Source organism: Poecilia reticulata, chromosome 22 (assembly GCF_904066995.2).
Source record: "Poecilia reticulata chromosome 22, P_reticulata-male-v2, whole genome shotgun sequence".
Taxonomy (NCBI): Eukaryota; Metazoa; Chordata; class Actinopteri; order Cyprinodontiformes; family Poeciliidae; genus Poecilia; species Poecilia reticulata.
The window spans coordinates 6,986,503-7,004,743 of NC_088851.1; the positions used below are offsets into that span (position 1 = coordinate 6,986,503).

General features: G+C 40.4%; 1 protein-coding gene across 1 annotated transcript; it reads right to left on the minus strand.

Moving 5' to 3' along the window:
- Positions 1 to 415: 415 nt before the first annotated feature.
- Positions 416 to 17,264, minus strand: LOC103458308 (deubiquitinase DESI2). Its single transcript, XM_008398976.3, has 5 exons — positions 16,400 to 17,264; positions 8,575 to 8,647; positions 7,477 to 7,570; positions 7,258 to 7,399; positions 416 to 4,880 (listed from the first exon to the last, which is right to left on the minus strand). The coding sequence occupies exons 1-5, from the start codon at positions 16,436 to 16,438 to the stop codon at positions 4,635 to 4,637; spliced, it is 594 nt and encodes a 197-aa protein (XP_008397198.1). The 5' UTR covers positions 16,439 to 17,264; the 3' UTR covers positions 416 to 4,634.
- Between the last annotated feature and the right edge of the window lie 977 nt (positions 17,265 to 18,241).

Below are 18,241 nucleotides of genomic sequence, written 5' to 3' on the forward strand. Positions count from 1 at the left end.
GACATAAAATAGGACTAATTTACATCAATTACTTTATTAATAATAATCTAAAACGCAAATAAATAAATAGCCATTTTTTAAACAGCGTGGTGGCCAAAAATACACTATATTACAAAATGGATAATGTAAGGAGAGACAAAAATGACTTAATAAATAGAATTTGTTACATACATAAAAAACATGATTCTTAATGAACAACTCCATGCTTATTTATATTGTGTGATCTAAAATAAACATCTTTAATGAACTAATGATTTTTGAATAGAGATGCTCCAAACATACAATGGTCAGCCATGAAAGAAGGTTGCATATGGTTGCATATGAGATGTGTCTATGTAGTTAAAATATATTGTTTTAGCATATCTGCTAATCCAATGTTTGCAATGTCTTATTTGACAAAAATAAAGACAATATCTAGTTGCAATCACTCTCTTTATTCTAGAATTACCATCATTTTGGGGATTTATGGAGTTAGGAGAAGGAAATACAATTTTTTGATAGACACAATCAAATCAAATAATAATAATAAAAAAATTCTCCAACACCTCTTTGGCCTGCCGTGTCGAAAGAGATTCCAGGATTTAATACTGAACCACTGTACAATTTCACAAAGAAAAAAAACAACAAAACAAAACAATATTGAAAGTTGCAGCACAATAAACTGGTGGGGAAAAAAAGAAATAAGACAAAAGCAAACGAGGATACAGCTTACTCAGCAGCACGAAGAAGTTAAATGATTGATCTGCACTTTTAAGCCCGTTTCCTGTGGGATTCAGTCAGTCGTACCAGAAGCCATGTGATTTCCTTCCTGAGAGAGGGGCGGCTGTTCAGCGACGCAGCACAACAAAACTGCACAGCCAGGAAAAGTGATTCAGATCATGCAATCTTACGCCAAGGAGGACAAAACCGACGTAAGCCGGATTCACTGCAGAACACCGCAGTCGTTCTCTGCTCTCATGCCTTTGAGCCCAATTATGATTGGAATGACGAAATACGTGACCATTTATTCTCTTCCCATCTTTCTGTCGTTCATGCGACAGAAAAATAAACTTTCTGTAAATACAGAAATTTTCTGTAAATACACGAGATCGCGATCATGGCGATGAGGGATCGATGCCACTACTACGTCTGCAGATACCGGGAAGAGTAGGAGGCCGACACAGGAATCATATTTTTTTTTATCACTTGACAAATGTCATGTCAAGTGATAAAAAAATGAATCATATTAAACATGCTCATTTTAAATTATGTGTGATATTTCAAGAAGCTAGGTGAGAGAAAATACAAGAACAAAATTGTGAAAAAAGTGTAAAATGGTGACTAACTTACCTAAAAACAGGTTAAAAAAAAAAAAAAGAATGAATAAAAAAATCCCAGCCAGTACACACTTTTTCAGGAGGAGACGTTTGATGTTATTATCCAGAGAACAAAATACGTTTAAAAGATTTGGAGAAATATGGAAATATAAAGGTGTGAAAATCTTAATTAGTCCTCAGGCTGTAAACCAGAAATCTTTTATTCTGACAATTCTTTGGGCAGGACCATACATGCTGCATCTTCTTCTCTGCTAAAGAAAAGAAGTAAAGCTCCTTGGAAAAGTTTTCATACTTTTCTCAGTTTTTACATTTTAACTACAAACGTCAATGAATTTCACTGGGATTTTACCCGACAGACCAGTAAAACTACACCAATAGTGAGACGGTTAAAACAATTTTCACTAATAAAAATTTTAAGTGTATCATTCATTTGTATTCAGCCCCTTTTACGCTGGTAAGCGAAATTCAGTAAATCTGTATTCTAAAGGAGAATACAAATGTATTGTAACAAATACATTTGTAACAAAAGGTGGTTTTGTAACAAAAGGTGGTATCAAATGCATGGCATAATTTTAAAACCGTTTCTGTACAAAGCTACAAAAACCATCTACTGTTGTATTTTCCTCTCTCTTCACAGCCATGCACTATCCTGTGAAATCCCATTAAAATTAATTGAAGATTGCGGTTGTAACATGACAAAAATATGGAAAACCTTAAATGGTAAGAATACTTTTGAAAGGCACCGTTCCTTTAAGACAGTTGTCAGTGCACATTGTGGGAGTTGGCGTCCGTAACGACATAATTTCCTTCCACTTTGCTGATGTCACGACTTATAAAATCAGTATATACTCCAAACTACACACGATATTTACTGCACTTCCCAAACGCTTGCTGTGAAAATGCAAATCAGTTTAAATTCGTCATCTTTTCCCCTTGCTGTGAGCATCTGGGCTTGTTCTGCTCTTGGTTACATTTTTCACATCATCTCACCTTTTGAGAAACAGAGTTGTAAAGCAGACACAGGTGTCCCAGGGTATTAAAATCTTCTTTCCAGCACTTCTTACATGTGGCTTGGATAATTCATCACCAAAACAAACAAACAAACAAACAAACAAACAAAAAAATCAAATGGCAAAATAATGCATCTTTCTTGGTTTTTTTAGACGACTTTCATGAGTTTATACCCAGAGACATTCCAAGAACGTCTCTTCCCGTGCAGCTGGTGCTAAAGCGAGAAACAGTTCAGCATGTAATCTCTCAAAACCAATCCGGATTTGTCGTTTTCGTGTTTTGCCGCCGGCACAATAAACAGTTTAAGAAGTCGATACAGTGGGGGGCTGAACTGTGACCTGCGAAGGGGCCAATCTTAATGCTAAGCCGAACTCACAGTAACTGCACACACAACATGTTGGACTCTTGATGGAAGGGAAAGGACAGATTTCTGCTCCTGTTTACCGCGGCACCTCTGTCTCTGTGGTTCTAATGATGAGTCTGGCTGGAAATAATGTTAACAGTACAAAGATCACTTGGATATAAAAGAGTAATCAGAAAAAATGCGGTCACAGAGTCGGTAACAGAGAACAGCACTAGAACCTTTTCTCTGAGACGGTCAGAGACAGTGACCGAGCTGCCTGAGGCTCACTGAACAGCAGCTGTTTCAACTCAAAAGTATTCACTCTTGATTGTTAGCAACTGTTAAGAAACTGGTTGCTCGGCTAATGGCTTATTCACGCTGTAATTCCTAGTAAAGAGATTTTCTTCTACAAAACGATCACGAGAAGGTTTACATGACGACTCGACAGGGGTAAAAAGTATTTGCCAGCTCACAGATTTCTTCTGTTTTCTTTGCAATTTTTATTACATATCCAATGCTAACGTTCAAAAAGGCTATTTAAACCAACCGGGTCTTTTGAGAAAACGCAATTGCCCTCCACACCTTTGGTGGCAAGATTTTGTAGCTTCCGCTAAGAGACCTTTACGTCTTTGTAGATTAGCTTTGACCCTGTATTCTTTGCAGGATTGTTTCAAGGCAGTCAGCACCATTTTCTAGGTATCCCAAAGTAGATCAATAAAACTTGCCTACCCAACTTAAAAATCTTTATTTTTTTATGATTTTAGCCATTCTGATAGAGGACTTGCTGGTGTTTCCTTGGATACGCAAGCAATCTACAGTGTTTGTCCAAAAGAGAACAACATGAACGTGATGTTTCTAGGTCTTAACCTCACTAAACTGTAACGTCTCAAACCCAAATTTGGATGATCTGCAGTTGGACAGTTTGGATCCAACGGTTCAGTCCTGCTGAAAAATCCAGGACTGCTTGCTTGAGGCCACAGACTCTTGGCCAAGTCCTACTTTTGTCTCGTCAATCATTAACAGGGTTTTTTTTTTTTGCCCAGTCTCTTTCTTGTTGTTAATTCATAAACCAAGGCAATAACTGAGATTTGCAATGCCAAAATTGAAGTTTTTGAGTTATTTTTTTTTGTTTACCTTTTGCATGAGTTGTTGATGCATTCTTGGAGTAATTTTGGGTCAGATGGACGATCTTGGGAAGATTTTCTATTGTTAAAAGTTTTCTCCATTTGTGGTTAATGGCACTCATTGTGGTTCTCTGAAGTGCAAATTTCTTGAATTTATTTAAATTTGGGAATACTCGGTTTCTGTGATCTTCTAGCCTACTTCGAGATGTCAGACAAGTTTTGTTGAAGGGATAGAGGTCAAGTACTGCGTCGCCCCATCGCATCTCCGGTTAGTTGTCTAATTTATGACATTGTCTCAACATGCAACATTTTCTCTTTAAGGAAATATCAACCCCAACCTCCCACCCGAAACTCATCCTCTGAAATGGCCACAGAATAGATACACCTTAAGAAACTAGATTCAGCGATATCATCCAAAGGCCACATAGAGGTTATTAAACGAGGACTTGCCGAACTTGCGGGGATTAGCAGTTTCCTGGTAATGTTACTGTCTAGAAAGTTTTCGTTTTTTCTACAAAAGCAGCTTCGAAGGCAGGGCAGGGAACAAGGCTGACGAAGGTTTTTCTGAATTTTTGTGGAAAAGACTAAGAATGTTATACTACAAACTTCAGATCTACAAGTGTGTACGGTTGGAGTCAGAGCCGACTCTTCAAGGTCTCAAAGTTTCCTTCCAGGCTTTCCGTCAAGGAGTCTCCAGGTTTTGAAGAGTCCGTCAAACATCAAAGAGCAAGTTCATGTTTCCAGTCTCTTTTCATTCAGAGGCCAAACAGTATGAGGTCAGTTGGTTGTTCAAAGCCTACTGAAGCCGCCGGCGACAGCGGCGTGGGTCCAGAGGTCGGGTCACACACGGGTGTGGCGACAACTGTGGGAGGAGCCTGAGCCAGCGGCAGCCGCACCGGACGGCGACGTGGGGTCCTCGTCGCTCGAGTCATTCTGCTCCTCCTTGTGGAGGCCGAGGCTGATGTGGCTCTGCAGAGCAGCCGGGGTCAGCCACTCTCTGGGTAGGCAGCTCTGCAGAAAGGGGATGCAGGAGCTGAAATAAGCCAGTCTGTTGACCCAGCGGGGGATTTCTCTTCCACAAAGCAACTGAAACAGAGGGTAAAAAAATAAAATAAAATAAAAAACACACACAATGGTGAGCGCAGCGTGTAACCACAAAAGAAATCTTGGGTTATAGATTTCTGTAAACTGTTGAATAAGTTTACAGATTAGGTATTCCAACTTTTTTTCCTTATAAATTTGTTCACTTTTTACCTTTTACTTGTCACACTTAGATTATTAAGACCATCAAACTAAATTTGACATGAAAAAGAGAAGAAATCTATAAGAGGAAAAATACTCTGTTAAAATTATCTGTCTCATACCATACTGTCACAACATAGCGACAGTTTCAACAAACACGTAAAAAAGATATTGCTTTATAAAATACTGCAGCTTTAACGATTACATATCTTGTTACATTACAACCACAATGTGACAGACCAATACAGAGTAGCATACATATAATTCTGACATTTTCTCATAAAACAAAGAATGTCTTTGAATAGCAATTTTCAAGTTTCACCACAAATTCTCAATTGGATTTATGTCTAGACTTTGACTAGGTCATTCCAAGACACAATTATGTTAAGACCTGAACCGTCCCATTGTAGCTTTGGCTGCATTTTTAGGAACACTGACTGGCCTGACAAAATGTGAAACTTCGCCTAAGCTTCTGGTCATTTGTCGCAGACTTTTCGTCGAACTGCCCTGCATCAGCTCCATTCGTCTCCCTCATCAACTCTGGCCAGTTTTGTTGTTTCACAGAATGACGCAAACACCACTGATCATTACTGGGACGGTGTGTTCAGGGGACAGAACAGGAGAGGACATACATTTCACCACTACTGGTTTTTAAAAACTGCTCCCAAATTTTTTTTGCAAGCTAAACTAACGTATAGACCTCCAACGATGAAACCCGGACAGGTTCCAGCATTGCACATTCAACAAGTTGAGTTTCCATGGCAACAGGATGAGGCTCAATATAGCACAGATGCCTGGCTGTAACTACAGAAGCTCCAGAGATGCCAGGCTCTGTCGAGGCTGTTCTGTCCAGGCGCCACCCAGAGCAGAGCGAAGGAGGAGGAGTTTATCTACTCCATAGCTTTGGAGCACAAAGGGCTCATCCATCCGTCCGTCCGTCCATTCATTTTTTTACACCATGATCCCATTGGGGCAGGGAGGGGTGCTGGAGCCTATCTCCAGCTGTCAACGGGTGAGAGGTGGGGTACACCCCGGACAGGTCGCCAGTCCATCGCAGGGCAACACAAAGGACTTCGTCACATGAAAACACACAAGTACAGGATCTGTGCGGATGATGGTGACGGTGCAAGAAGGCAGGAATCCTGAAATGCCTTTCGAAGAGACGGACTGAACTCTGTTCTTTATATCTGTGGAGTTTTATTTGCGCATATACAGTGACATTTGTCTCCATTGAGTCACTTTAATTGTGAAATGATGAGCTTAGGGCGGAAACGATTTGTTGCAATTAAACGATTATTGAAGAAACTGTCAACTAATTTAGCAATCGATTAGTCGTCAACTGGAGCATAGAGACACAGACACAATGTAATTTGCTGAGAAAATAAAACAACATACTCACACAGGTAATTAAGCTAAAACTGTACAAAAATATATACATTTTGCATTTAACACAAAAATTTGTCTGAAAATAGATTTTAGCCAAAAATTCCTCAAGTTGCATAGTTTTAGCCGGTTCAGATTTACCAAAGGAATGCTCCCTTACTGCATTTCAGGCAATAAAATGTTTCTTTTCTTATTTGAAAAAAGAAATTTAATGATTTGTTTATTTGCATTTATTTAAATGCAAATAAACAAATCATTAATTTTTTTTTACATTTATTTCTAATACAGTGTGAAAAAGGATGACGTGGCTAAATGAAAAATCTGTGGGAGGTGCCATGTTTTTTGTCTCATTAATCGATTTACTGTCAGAATAATCGATTACCAAAAAGCCCTAACAACTAACGATCTTTCTTTGCACAAAAAGCACAACCTTGCTCTGTTTTGTGTTGTGTAACACATGCATTTTTCTTCTATCTTTGAAGAGACAAAGGCTGATAAAATGGTTAGCTTATCTTTATTTGTTTGCTTCTTTTCTAAAAAAAAAAAAAAGAAAAAAAGAAAAATCAGACAAAGCACAACTACAGGCACTATTATAGAAGAAAGCATAGGATAATTAAAATAATCAAATACCTTTTGTTAATTTCTTTGCTTTACGTTTAAGATTACCAGCGCAGTTTCAAGAATATGAACATTTCTTTCAATTTAAAAGTTTCAAGTTTGAGCCTTTGTGTACAGAGAGAACCCAATACAGAAAACATGCAGTACATGGTATTTTTACGCCGTCTCTCCTGTGTTGCTTCGCAGCACTTTGGGAGGAAAAGTGTTACATCAGACTGACCTCAGACAGCGAGGAGGAGAAGTGGTTGCAGTTTTTGTGCATTAGGTGATAGGCGTTCCCTTTGAACTCTTTACCGAGCTCCTCCATGATTTTATCTATGTCCTCCTCTGTGAAGTCCGTGGTGCCCAAAACAATGGCCTCCCTGTTTGGAATAGATAAAAAGCGTGGCGTCAAAGCGCGCGCACTCCGACGTGCTGGAATAAGGAAGCGCGCGCTCACTTGAATTTGAAGGTCTCTCCCAGCTCCGCAGCGTTGCCGGGGTTGATTTCAAAGATGCCGCTGAAAGGGTAGGGGTGACCGCCGTACGCGAACTCTGCGGGGCAGAGGAAGAAGATGCAAAATACAGATTAGACGTTGTTGCCCCCCAAAAGAAGAAGAAGAAGAAGAAAAAAATACCTCCTCTTCTGTAATTATAGAGAAGAGAGCGATTAATCATGGATGTTGTAATTAAATAATTTGGGCTGGCTTGAGTGCAGGGCTCTACTCCCTATCATTAGAGCACAGAGAGTAGAGAGCAACAGCAAACTACAGAGCTTATGTTATGACTTCACTGTCACCAGGGGTGTATTTACCGGGATGTGGGGCCCTGGGCTGCACCCAGCTTTGGTGCCCGATCCACAAAGGAAGAATTCTTTCACTAATGTCAATTAAAGTACATTATTAGGTAGTCCTACTAGAATACATCAGTAAGTATGAACTGATGCTTAAAAGCTAATAAATCTATATTATTCCCAAATAATTGGACGATAACTTTGTAATGTTCAAATACTTGAATATTAATATAAAAAAATAATACAACTCACATGATATAAAGTGCAATGTTTAAAAAAGTAAGCATTCATTAAATAAAAAAGTGAATAAATAAAATAAAAGTCTTTGCCTCTCAAAAAAATGGCACCCTGGGCTACTGCTCCTGCGAACCTTTTCTAAAGTCAGGCCCCAGACTGTCACCATATTTCTCTGTGCGCAGAGCCAATATGTCCAGTTCCAAGGGCATACTGGATTTCCAGAGATCAAGTTTCACCAGGGATCCTGCCCCTCTATTTCAGTCCACACACACACACGCACACACACACACAGACACACACACACACACACACATAAACAGAGTCAGTGGTGACTCAACCAAGAGAAACGGGGTCATGCTATTTGGAGTACAATTCCATATTCCATTTTTTTTTCTCCAAACTTCATCTGCCTTGCACAAATCTCACTATACGCCTGTCACCGAGCGCAGCTCCATGTCGCCTCAGGGCCATCCTCGACTCGGGGACGCGTAATGGGATTTCACAGACATCAAGACGGTCCTCGTCTTACCTCTGCCATAAATCTCGATGCCTGAGTGGAAGACTCCAATGCCCAGATTGGAGGTGTATTCGTTTATCCAGTACTGCGGAGAAAACGAGAAGAGAAAGACGGAGTCAGGGAGCAGAGGCTGTGCGGCAGCTCAACAGACATGCTCTCATCCTGTCACCTTAAATAATGCAGAAAAAGCACTGGCGGGATATACCAGCTCCTAAATCAAAACCCCACAATGCCTGACAGTAGCAGGGGCCATTTACAGCACAGATTAAATAAGAGAAATGGTTCGAGTCAACTGTGTAGACTCACATTTTTGGAAGATACGCCTTCTTCGTATTGTCACAAAGAGCTCGGAGGTCAAAACAATGTGGTTGAGATAAATGTTTTAGCACGTTTTAACTTAATCCTCCTAGTTATGAGTTAGTTTCTCCTAAAATAGTTCATTTAAAGATCTCTGGTGTCTGCATTCAGTAAGCACTTCTTTGAATTACATTGGACATCCTTTCACATTGATTAGCTCCTCCAGGATTTTGTGATTTTGTTTTCTTTTTGTAATTTTAAGTTAAAAATCACTTTATTTTGTGGAGCTACGTTAGAAATATTTGCAAAAACATGTTGCAATATTTGCGCTACACAATAATCTTAGCGGTAATAGTGTTACTAAACTAAGCTTTGTTTATATCTATGCCTAAAGACAGAACCGTTCATCTTGATTTTGGGATTGACATTGAAAAGTGCAGCTAATACTCATTTGTAAATAAAAAAAAAAACTGTTAGAAAATAGGATTTGGATATTAAAACTTTTTTGTGATCTAGAGTTCAGAAGAATAATGCATTTTTACTTCTTCAGATTCATAAACATTCTTTGACAGCACACCTGGCCCTCTGCAACGGCTCTAATCTGGATTAGCACAGACTCCTGCTCCACATAGCACACCTGGCCCATCCACTTCCCTCCCCAGCAACCAGGGCAACTTCCAGCAAACATCATTCCAACAAAGTCTGCAGCTGGATGACACAACGGAAGAGCAGGACTTCGCTAGTTTATAAAACTTGGTGATTTGCTAAACTGCAAGCGTACCAATCTCTCAAATTTTCTTTCTTATTATTATTTTGTTACCTTAGTGTTTTCAATATTACAGCTGTATTATGTGCCACTACACTCTTTTTTTCACTTCCATTATGTCAAATATTTGCAACAACTTCAGACCTATTCACAACTATAAAGTTTTCATATTTTTAAGGTCTTTTCTGTTTTGATGCCCTTTTTGTGAAAAAACAAAGTTTTTTTTTACGGGGAAAACACAAAATATGCAGTATTTTTTAAAAATAAACAGAAAAGTTTAATATTTTGGATGTAGGTGTTACAGCATTGATTAATGTAAAAAACAAAAGCTAGTAACAGCACTGATTTTGATGCATTGTTATTCCTGGAGCAAAGAGTTAAAAAAAAAAAAGCATACACATTTTTACCTTTAGGTCCCAAATATTTATTATAAAATTGTAATAAAAAATGTATTTATTTATTTATTTTTTTCCCCAATTTCACATCAAATCTCTTGCATCACTCGGGATGGACTCATAAGGTTTTTCATATTTTCTTTTCATTTTTTGTCCTTTTTGACATAAAACTTTATAAGCTTCGTTATTGCTGAAATATGCAATAAAAGTAAACTTAGGATTTTTGTCGTGTTTATGTAGCACTGGCACTTCAAGAATGCTACTTATTTACACACAACCTTTAAAAAATATATCTACTGTGCCATTGTTTCTAAAGTGTGTGATAAAATAAAAGGCAAAAATGAGCAAACTCTTGTTTATTTATCCAATAAGTCAGAATCAGTTACACAAAAATATGGAAAATAACACAAAACCATGAGTCAAATCCTTTCCAGTGAATCAAGAAACTTGGCAACAACTTGTCTAACTCTTTCTCCATCTTCCTCATCACAGTCTGTGAGCTTGGTGTTAGTTTTTGCCGGTGGCTGACTTTGTTGGTTGGCGTACATTGTTGTGGATACAAGATCCTCATCCACTGGTTCTTCCATGGCCTCACAGTAGTTGTGTAAGACAAAGCATGCATAGATCACACGAGGCAAGTCAATCATGTTTAGGTCCATGGGTCGCCTAAGAGACCCAAACCTGGCCTTAAGTCTTCCAAACGCACGTTCAATGACTTCGTGAGCTCTACTGACACAACGTCCAAACTTTTCCTCTTCAGAGCTAGAGCCATCATTGGGATATTCCTTCATCAAATAGGGCAGGAGAGGATAGGCGGAGTCTCCCAGGAGAAAAACGGGTATGGCTCCCTCGTCCTCCACAATCCGCTTCTCCGGGGCTGGGATCTCACCGGACTTCAAGCGTGTGTTTATTCTGGAGTTGGCGAAGATCCGTGCATCGTCCACACTCCCAGGCCACCTTATGACGACGTCCATGAATCTGTGTCTAAAGTCGCACACTGCTTGGATGTTGAGGGAGTGAGTTCCCCTTTTGTTCAGGTAGTCCGAGGAATTGTAGGAAGGTTGTTTAATTTCCACGTGGGTCCCATCGATGGCCCCCAAGCACTGCGGGATACCATGAGCATGCAAAAATCCGAACACAAGCGCCTCTGCTTCGGGCTCGGTGAACGGGAGCTTTATATACTGTGGACCCATGTGTTCTGTGATGGCTTTGCACGTCTGCCTAACAATTACGGATACAGTCGAATGAGACAAGCCAAATTTATTCGCTGTTCTCCGGATTCTCCCTTCGTCACTCAAGTAATATAACGTGCAGGCGACCTTTTTCAGGACCCCCACCGGTGATCTCATGTTGGTCTGTTTGCCCTCCAAGTAGGGACAAAGCTCCCCGGAAAGGGCCACCAGGGACTCTCTGGACATCCGAAAGTTTTCCATCCATGCCGATTTGTCAACAGCGCCTTTTTCAAAATCGTCCCACCAGTGACTTGTTCTCCCTGGTCGGACCCAGAACCGTGTTTTCGTAACCCTTCGCTTGTGCAGAGGCGCGCATATGATCTGACGCATGTAATTTATGCGCCTTCGCTGGCGGCATAAATGTTCCACAATGAGCAAATTCTGTTTTAAGGCGGCGAATAACTTAAAAAGGTGCAGAAGCACAGACAGAACAGGGGAGTCATGTGCCATTGTTGTTATGGTGAGAATAAAAGGGTACATTCTTTCTCTTTTACTTTACAGGCGGTTGGCAAACAGATTTTACAGTGCAATACCGCCCCCTTTCGAATTGGAGTAGAAACCCTACCCCTAAATTCTACTGTAAAAATCAGATTTTACAAGAAACTGAAAAAATGCTGTGCTTAAAATGTAACCAAAGTAACTCGACTAAGTTAAATTGTACTTTTTGCTCATGAAGCTTATTCTGAAGAATACTTATTTCTCTAAGGCAGTGGTTCTTAACCTTTTTTGAGGTACCGAACCCCCCAGTTTCATATGTGCATTCACCGAACCCTTCTTATCCCCCCCGCCCCAGTCGACACACAAAATACTTAGCGGTATTCTGATTTAGTAATGTAATAATATAATAATATTAGCTGTGTTACCACCCCCACGCCACTAGAGGCAGTAGCAACCCCGAAGAGATGCGACTAAGGAGCAGATTTAGACTACAGAATTTGGTAAAAACGGTGAGCTTTGCTGAAATAATTAAAGACACAAGTTCAAATCCATGCTGAGAGTGGAGCTCCTTCAATCAGTGCTTCTCCGCAGCTCTGATTAGATAAGCAATGTAACGTGATCCTCTGCAGCAAGTGATGGCAAAGCAGGGCGCGTCATCACGACACAAGTGTGTCTTTATCTCCGCGGCAGAGGCTCCGCCGAACCCCTGAGACCGACTCGGTTCGATCGAACCCAGGTTAAGAACCACTGTTCTAAGGTATTGTGAATAAACGAAACAAAAAAATATTTTAAAACGGACCTGATCGCGCAAGCGTAAGATTACGTGACCGACGTCAAAGCTTCCAAATGTTTTTAGCGTGACAGTTGCGTTCTAAAAAGCTTCACTCTAGACTCGTTTCCTCAACAACACCAGAACAGTCAAATACAAAATGCTTCGTTTTGCCCAACAAGTTCCGGGTGGACAAATCGAAGCATTTTGTATTTTACCGACAACGGGCCTAGTGTTGTATCTTTTCTGAGTGTTTATATGCGGTTGGCAAACAACGAATGGGTGTATTAGCGCCACCAACCGGTAGGGAGTGCAGAGCAGGACGTCATGTCAGATCCTGTCATATAATGTGTTAGTTTCAGATAACTTCTTTTCCCCACAACTTAAATTTTGATTTATGAATTTTAGCATACAGTTTGACATATGAGGCTCAGCAGATACAAGTAAAAAATTACATATCAATTTGAAACAACGGCTTATAATCAATCCCTATTACAAGATCAGACCCAAACCAAAATGAGACAAAACAAAACAAAAAAACACATTATATTTAGTCTGGTGTAATCTTATCTTTGAGGAATTAAAGTAGTTGATAAAAGGTTGCCACATTTTAATAAAACTTAGCATTCCCTCTGCGCCAAAACTTGATTACAAAGACTTTGTAATCCTTTCCAAACTGATGTCAGTGACATTTTTTATCCTACTTTATGCAGGGGTTTGGGTCTAGTCAAGTCAGTAAAACTGAACTCAGAAAAAACTCACGATTTCATTTTATTTTTCACACAGGGTCAGGTTAATTTAACAGATTATTTATTTTGATAAATGAAATAATCGCTTTAAAGTTCTTTCCATATTTACTCGGTAAGCTTGGTCTCAACATTGACGATCTTAGAGATTTAAGGCTGACGAAGGAAGCGAAACCAGAAGAAATCTGTAGAAGGCAAAGATTTACTGGCACTCAGAGTTAAAATGAGTGTTAACCTGTAATGTATTTACTAGTAGTAACAGAGCATTTCTGGAAAACACTAAACAGAAAACCCCCACTGATGGATCCTTCGTGTCAACGATTTACAGTGAGTCACAAAAGATGGAAATGGGCAGCCATCACTTCCTGACCTCTCTATGGACAGCGAGGAGATAATTCATGGAAATACAGCAGCTGCCCCACCCGCTGATGCATCCATATTGTTAGGCACCATGAGAAAACATGCTAAGAGTTGCCCCAGCTGCCTCTTATCAATAATAAAACACATTTCCGGTCCCATAGTCACGCTATTAGAGCATTCCCACGGCATTACTTTGTGTCAACTGAGTCTCATCATGTTTCCCCACCGTACGCTCCATAGGCTCTCTGCTGGTTTTAGACCTGGAATGCATCGGAAACACTCAACTGTCGACTTCTATGCAGGAAAACAACATAATACGGCGAACATTTTCTAGCACCGTGGTAAATCCGTCATGCCTGACTCTCACAATGGAACGCAAAGACAGTGGAGCCTTTTTCCACTCTTGTCACTCTTGTTTTCACATGCCTTGCTGTTCCCTTTGTTGACAATCAGTTCATCTTCCTCCCTGCTGGTGTGACTCACTCCCGCTGCCTTCTTTTATTATTCTTGTGTAAATTTTTGTGGAGGAATTTGACTGCCGCCGCCCCCGTGATTATTTATTTATTTTCCTAATGTAACTTTTTTTCCCCCAATGTAACTTTTTTTTTCCCCCCCAATGTAATCAGTTGGTCAGAAATGAATCTGGACGTTTGCGCGTCATTGTTACACCTGGTGACGTAGTGAGACCCTTACTGTCAGAAAGTATCCAATGCTAAAAATATGTCTGGTAAAGAAGTGTAAAAAAACCAATGTTTACTTGGAGTACATTTCTTCAATGAAGGATGAAAATCCCACACTAAGAAATACACATTTTTCTTTTACATTATTTTTAACAAAATCACAGATAGCTCAATCATTGTGTTAACTTGTGCCAATAGGCCACCTGTTAGTTTTCTCCTATAACATTCACAGCTCCACTAACAGGTTGTCTGTGGGATGCAGGCAGTGGAGGTTCTTGCATAAACAGTGTCCTGGGTAAGCCCCTCCTCCTGCTGCCCCAAAGCCAATCAAAAACAACTAAGGAACCTAAAATGGCCTCATTATTCTCAGCACCAAGCAGGGGGATCCTTACAATGCATTGACTTCTTGTGCACAAAAGCAATAGAAAACGTGTAAAAGACACAACTGATAAGTTATATTTTTAGCGCCCCCCTTTCTAATGCAGCCCTGAGCAACTTCCCATAACCCCGAGATCATACAAACACCACCTATCTATAGTTTACCCAAGCTGTGCACTGATTAATCACTTGCGACGCAGCTGTTTCTCTATGTAGCTACAATGCTACATGCTAGTTGTGTCAGTGGATGTAAATACATATAAAAGCTTCTTTACAGGCATTGCCGATAGATGGTTCAAATCAAATTTTCTCTTTTTTGAATCATCACCCAATCATACTGAATTGCAGAAAATGAAGCAGCTGCTGCAATGACAGGCTGTAACTCATGCATATGATCCGCCAAGCGGGACAGAATGTGAAAAGCAAGGGGTGCGTTCAGGTCTGAAGGAGGACCGTTGTCTTTGAGTCGCGCCCGTAGGACTGAGGACGCAGCAGCAGAGGTCAGAGAGCCGACAGAGAATCATGTTTCACAGCTCCGAGCTCAGAGTATAAAAAGGCTTTTTTTTTTTCAATACGTCTTCTCCGCTTTCTTGTGAATGAACTCGAAGAAAGAGAGGACGGCGGTAAGACTTTCCCCAGTCCGTGAGGCGTTTCACGGTTTTCAACTGAGTCGTTTCCACCCTGCAGTCTTGTGTTTTGTTTAAAGACTGCGTGAGATTTTAAAACCGTCTAACAAAAAAGAAGAAGAAAAAAAGAAGATACAATAATGTTTAACAAGATTCTTGTCCCATAAATTCTTTCTCTTTTATTTTGACGTCACAACCACAACCTCTATTAAACTTCAAACGGGGTTTATGTGATACAATTACACTAAGGAAGACGACACAGTTTTAAACATTAAAGTCTGATTTTATGGAATTCATATTCAAGAAAATTATAATAAGCATTCTGATTAGACCGTTTTATCAGGATAAAAGCACCTTTTAAGTAGGTATTAAGCACACTTTTCATTTAGCCAACATTTCTATATTACACATTTTTTTAAATTGACCTGATGTAATATCCTACTTTTAAGAATCGTGTTTTTTATTAGCTGTAGGTTGGAAAATCATCATGATTAGCAGAAATAAAGGCTTTCAAACATCCATCTAAGTTCCTGAAATAAATGGACTTTTCAATAAGACCATAGTTGATTGAATGGGTTGTCTGTACATCTATGCAACATTTTTGCCGTTCTTTTAAAAATGCCTCCAACTCAGTCAGATGAGACAGAGAACATGCATTAAGGAACATCAGTTTTCAAGTCTGTCCATGGATTCTCAATTAGATTAACGTCTGCAAGCCACTTTGTTCATGCTGACAGATTTTCCCACCTAAGCTGTGCTATGTTTTTTGCAGTTGCGATGTGATGTTTTAGGGTTAAAACTCCCGCACAACTTTCTGCCATGGCTGGCCTTCATGATGTTGATATTCCTCTGATGTTCTCTTGTCAAACTCCTGAGACCTTCATCAACTACTGAGATTAAATGATTCATTAGGTGAATTCTGAAGACTTGTCATAGTGGATAAAAATGCACGCCACACTTTTCAGATCTATCTTTTTCCTTTGCCACTTTAAGTAAAGCAAACGACATTACACTACTGTGATGTTGGTTGTAAAATGGTCAAGACGTGGAACAGTTCATGCATTTATGTCATTACATGAGTTTCCCCACAACCAAAATAAGTGCGAGTTAAGTAAAGGTGTAGTATGTATGAGGTGAGTGCTGTGCTTACCATGTCATACACGTTAAGGATCACAGGTTCATTGGCCATGGTTCAAACCTGAGCTGGAAGGACAAACGATCCTCAACCCCACGCTGTATCAGACGGTCAGCACCCCCCACGCTCCTGTAAAGTCACCGGGGCTCAGGGTGGACGGCTGCGGACAGGCTTCAGCTCATTCCCCCCCGCTGAGGAACAGCTACTGCACGGACACCGCAATCATCTCCGGAGGTCAGGGGGAAAAAATACACACACACACACACACACACACAAAAGAAAATCGATCGCGGCAGTAGATGTGATTAAGCAAAAATAAAATAAAAAATGGCAACTAGTTCTTCTTAATACATCAGATCAGAGCCGATTCTGTGATCCGTAAGAGGAGTAAAAGAAAAAAAAAAGGGCCTGCATGTGCTGAAACCCGAAGCGGGCGTCCTCCTGTCATCATCGTGGGCGAGAAGGCGACAGCACGAGCGGCCTGATGTTGTCGACGAAGGAGGCGGCGATAGGAGCATTTCCACTCGGCCGATGCCGGAGCAGGTGCGGCAGAGGACTGCTGGCCCGCACGAGCGGTTAATTACATCTACAACCGCGGATAGGGAATTTCACCAGAGAGCATCTCCGGGCCGGTGCTGGAGGTGGAAGAGGAGGTGGTGGTGCCGCTGGACCGCATCCAGAACCCTCTCTTTCCTGAGAGGAGAAAGGACGAGCGGCTCAAACAACCCCTGCGACATGACGCCTCCACCGACGCCGACCTGCTCCCTCGTTCACCGGCTCCATGAGGGGGGCTCTCGAGCGCGTTTCCTCGCAGCGAAGATGCGTCCGTGTCGCGCGGCTTGGACCCAGCTCTGGCTCTGCCTCTCTGCTTGATTACATCATTTCTGCCTCCGAGCCGTCCTCCAAACAGCTGATGGGAGCCTGCGCCGCTGGTGGGAGGCCAGCAGCACACTTGGCCACGAAAGACGCCGTTTGTTTCAATCAGATGAGCTCTGTGGGGAAATTCAGTCAAATTTCCGCTTCGTTTAAAAAAAAAAAAAAAAACCTATATATATACGGCCACTGGAAATAATACAAATTCTATTAGATATTCGCTTTTTATTGTATAAGACGTGCTGAAATAGTGAGAAAAATTTTATAATTTAATATGAAAATACAAATAGTTTAGCAGCTGCCCTGTCAGATCCAAAACACAGTGGCGATCCAGGAGTGGTACTTGAATTAATGAGGCCCTGTCCAATGCCCTCCTTCGGGCCCCTTGAATAAATTGGCTACACAACCCACCCTGACACTTATAAAAGCCGTTTTAACTTTTTCATGATGAGAAATTATTCACTTATATAACTTGAGACATTTAAATAAAAAACAGTGGATAACAAAAACAACTTTTTCAATCAGGCATAAAAGAGACTATTTTATTTAGTTTGAGAAGGTAAATTTGACAATGCTGTTTTATTTGAAAAACTTGAATTTTATATTTTCATGCTGAACTGCGCCCTCTACATCATGCTGCCCTGGACAGAAGCCATATCAAACCCTCCTGCGGAGGCCACCAACTTTTATTTAGACAATATGGAATTAGCTTGTGCTACAAGCACTTTGATGCAAACTGCTGTTCTGTTTAGTTTGTCTATGTTGATGTTTGTCCCTATTAAATAAAATAAAATTCTAATTAATTCTTTTCGTCTTAGTTGCTTTTTAATATAAACAAGTAGCTTTTTCTGAAAGTTGCTAGCAAACGCAGGATTAAATCTAGGCATTTATCCCCAAATACTTAAGTTTTACTGCTTGATCAGCAAACATCTTTGAGAGCGTAAGTTTGTCTTTTTTCTTTGAAAAGTGGAAAGTATGAATGAA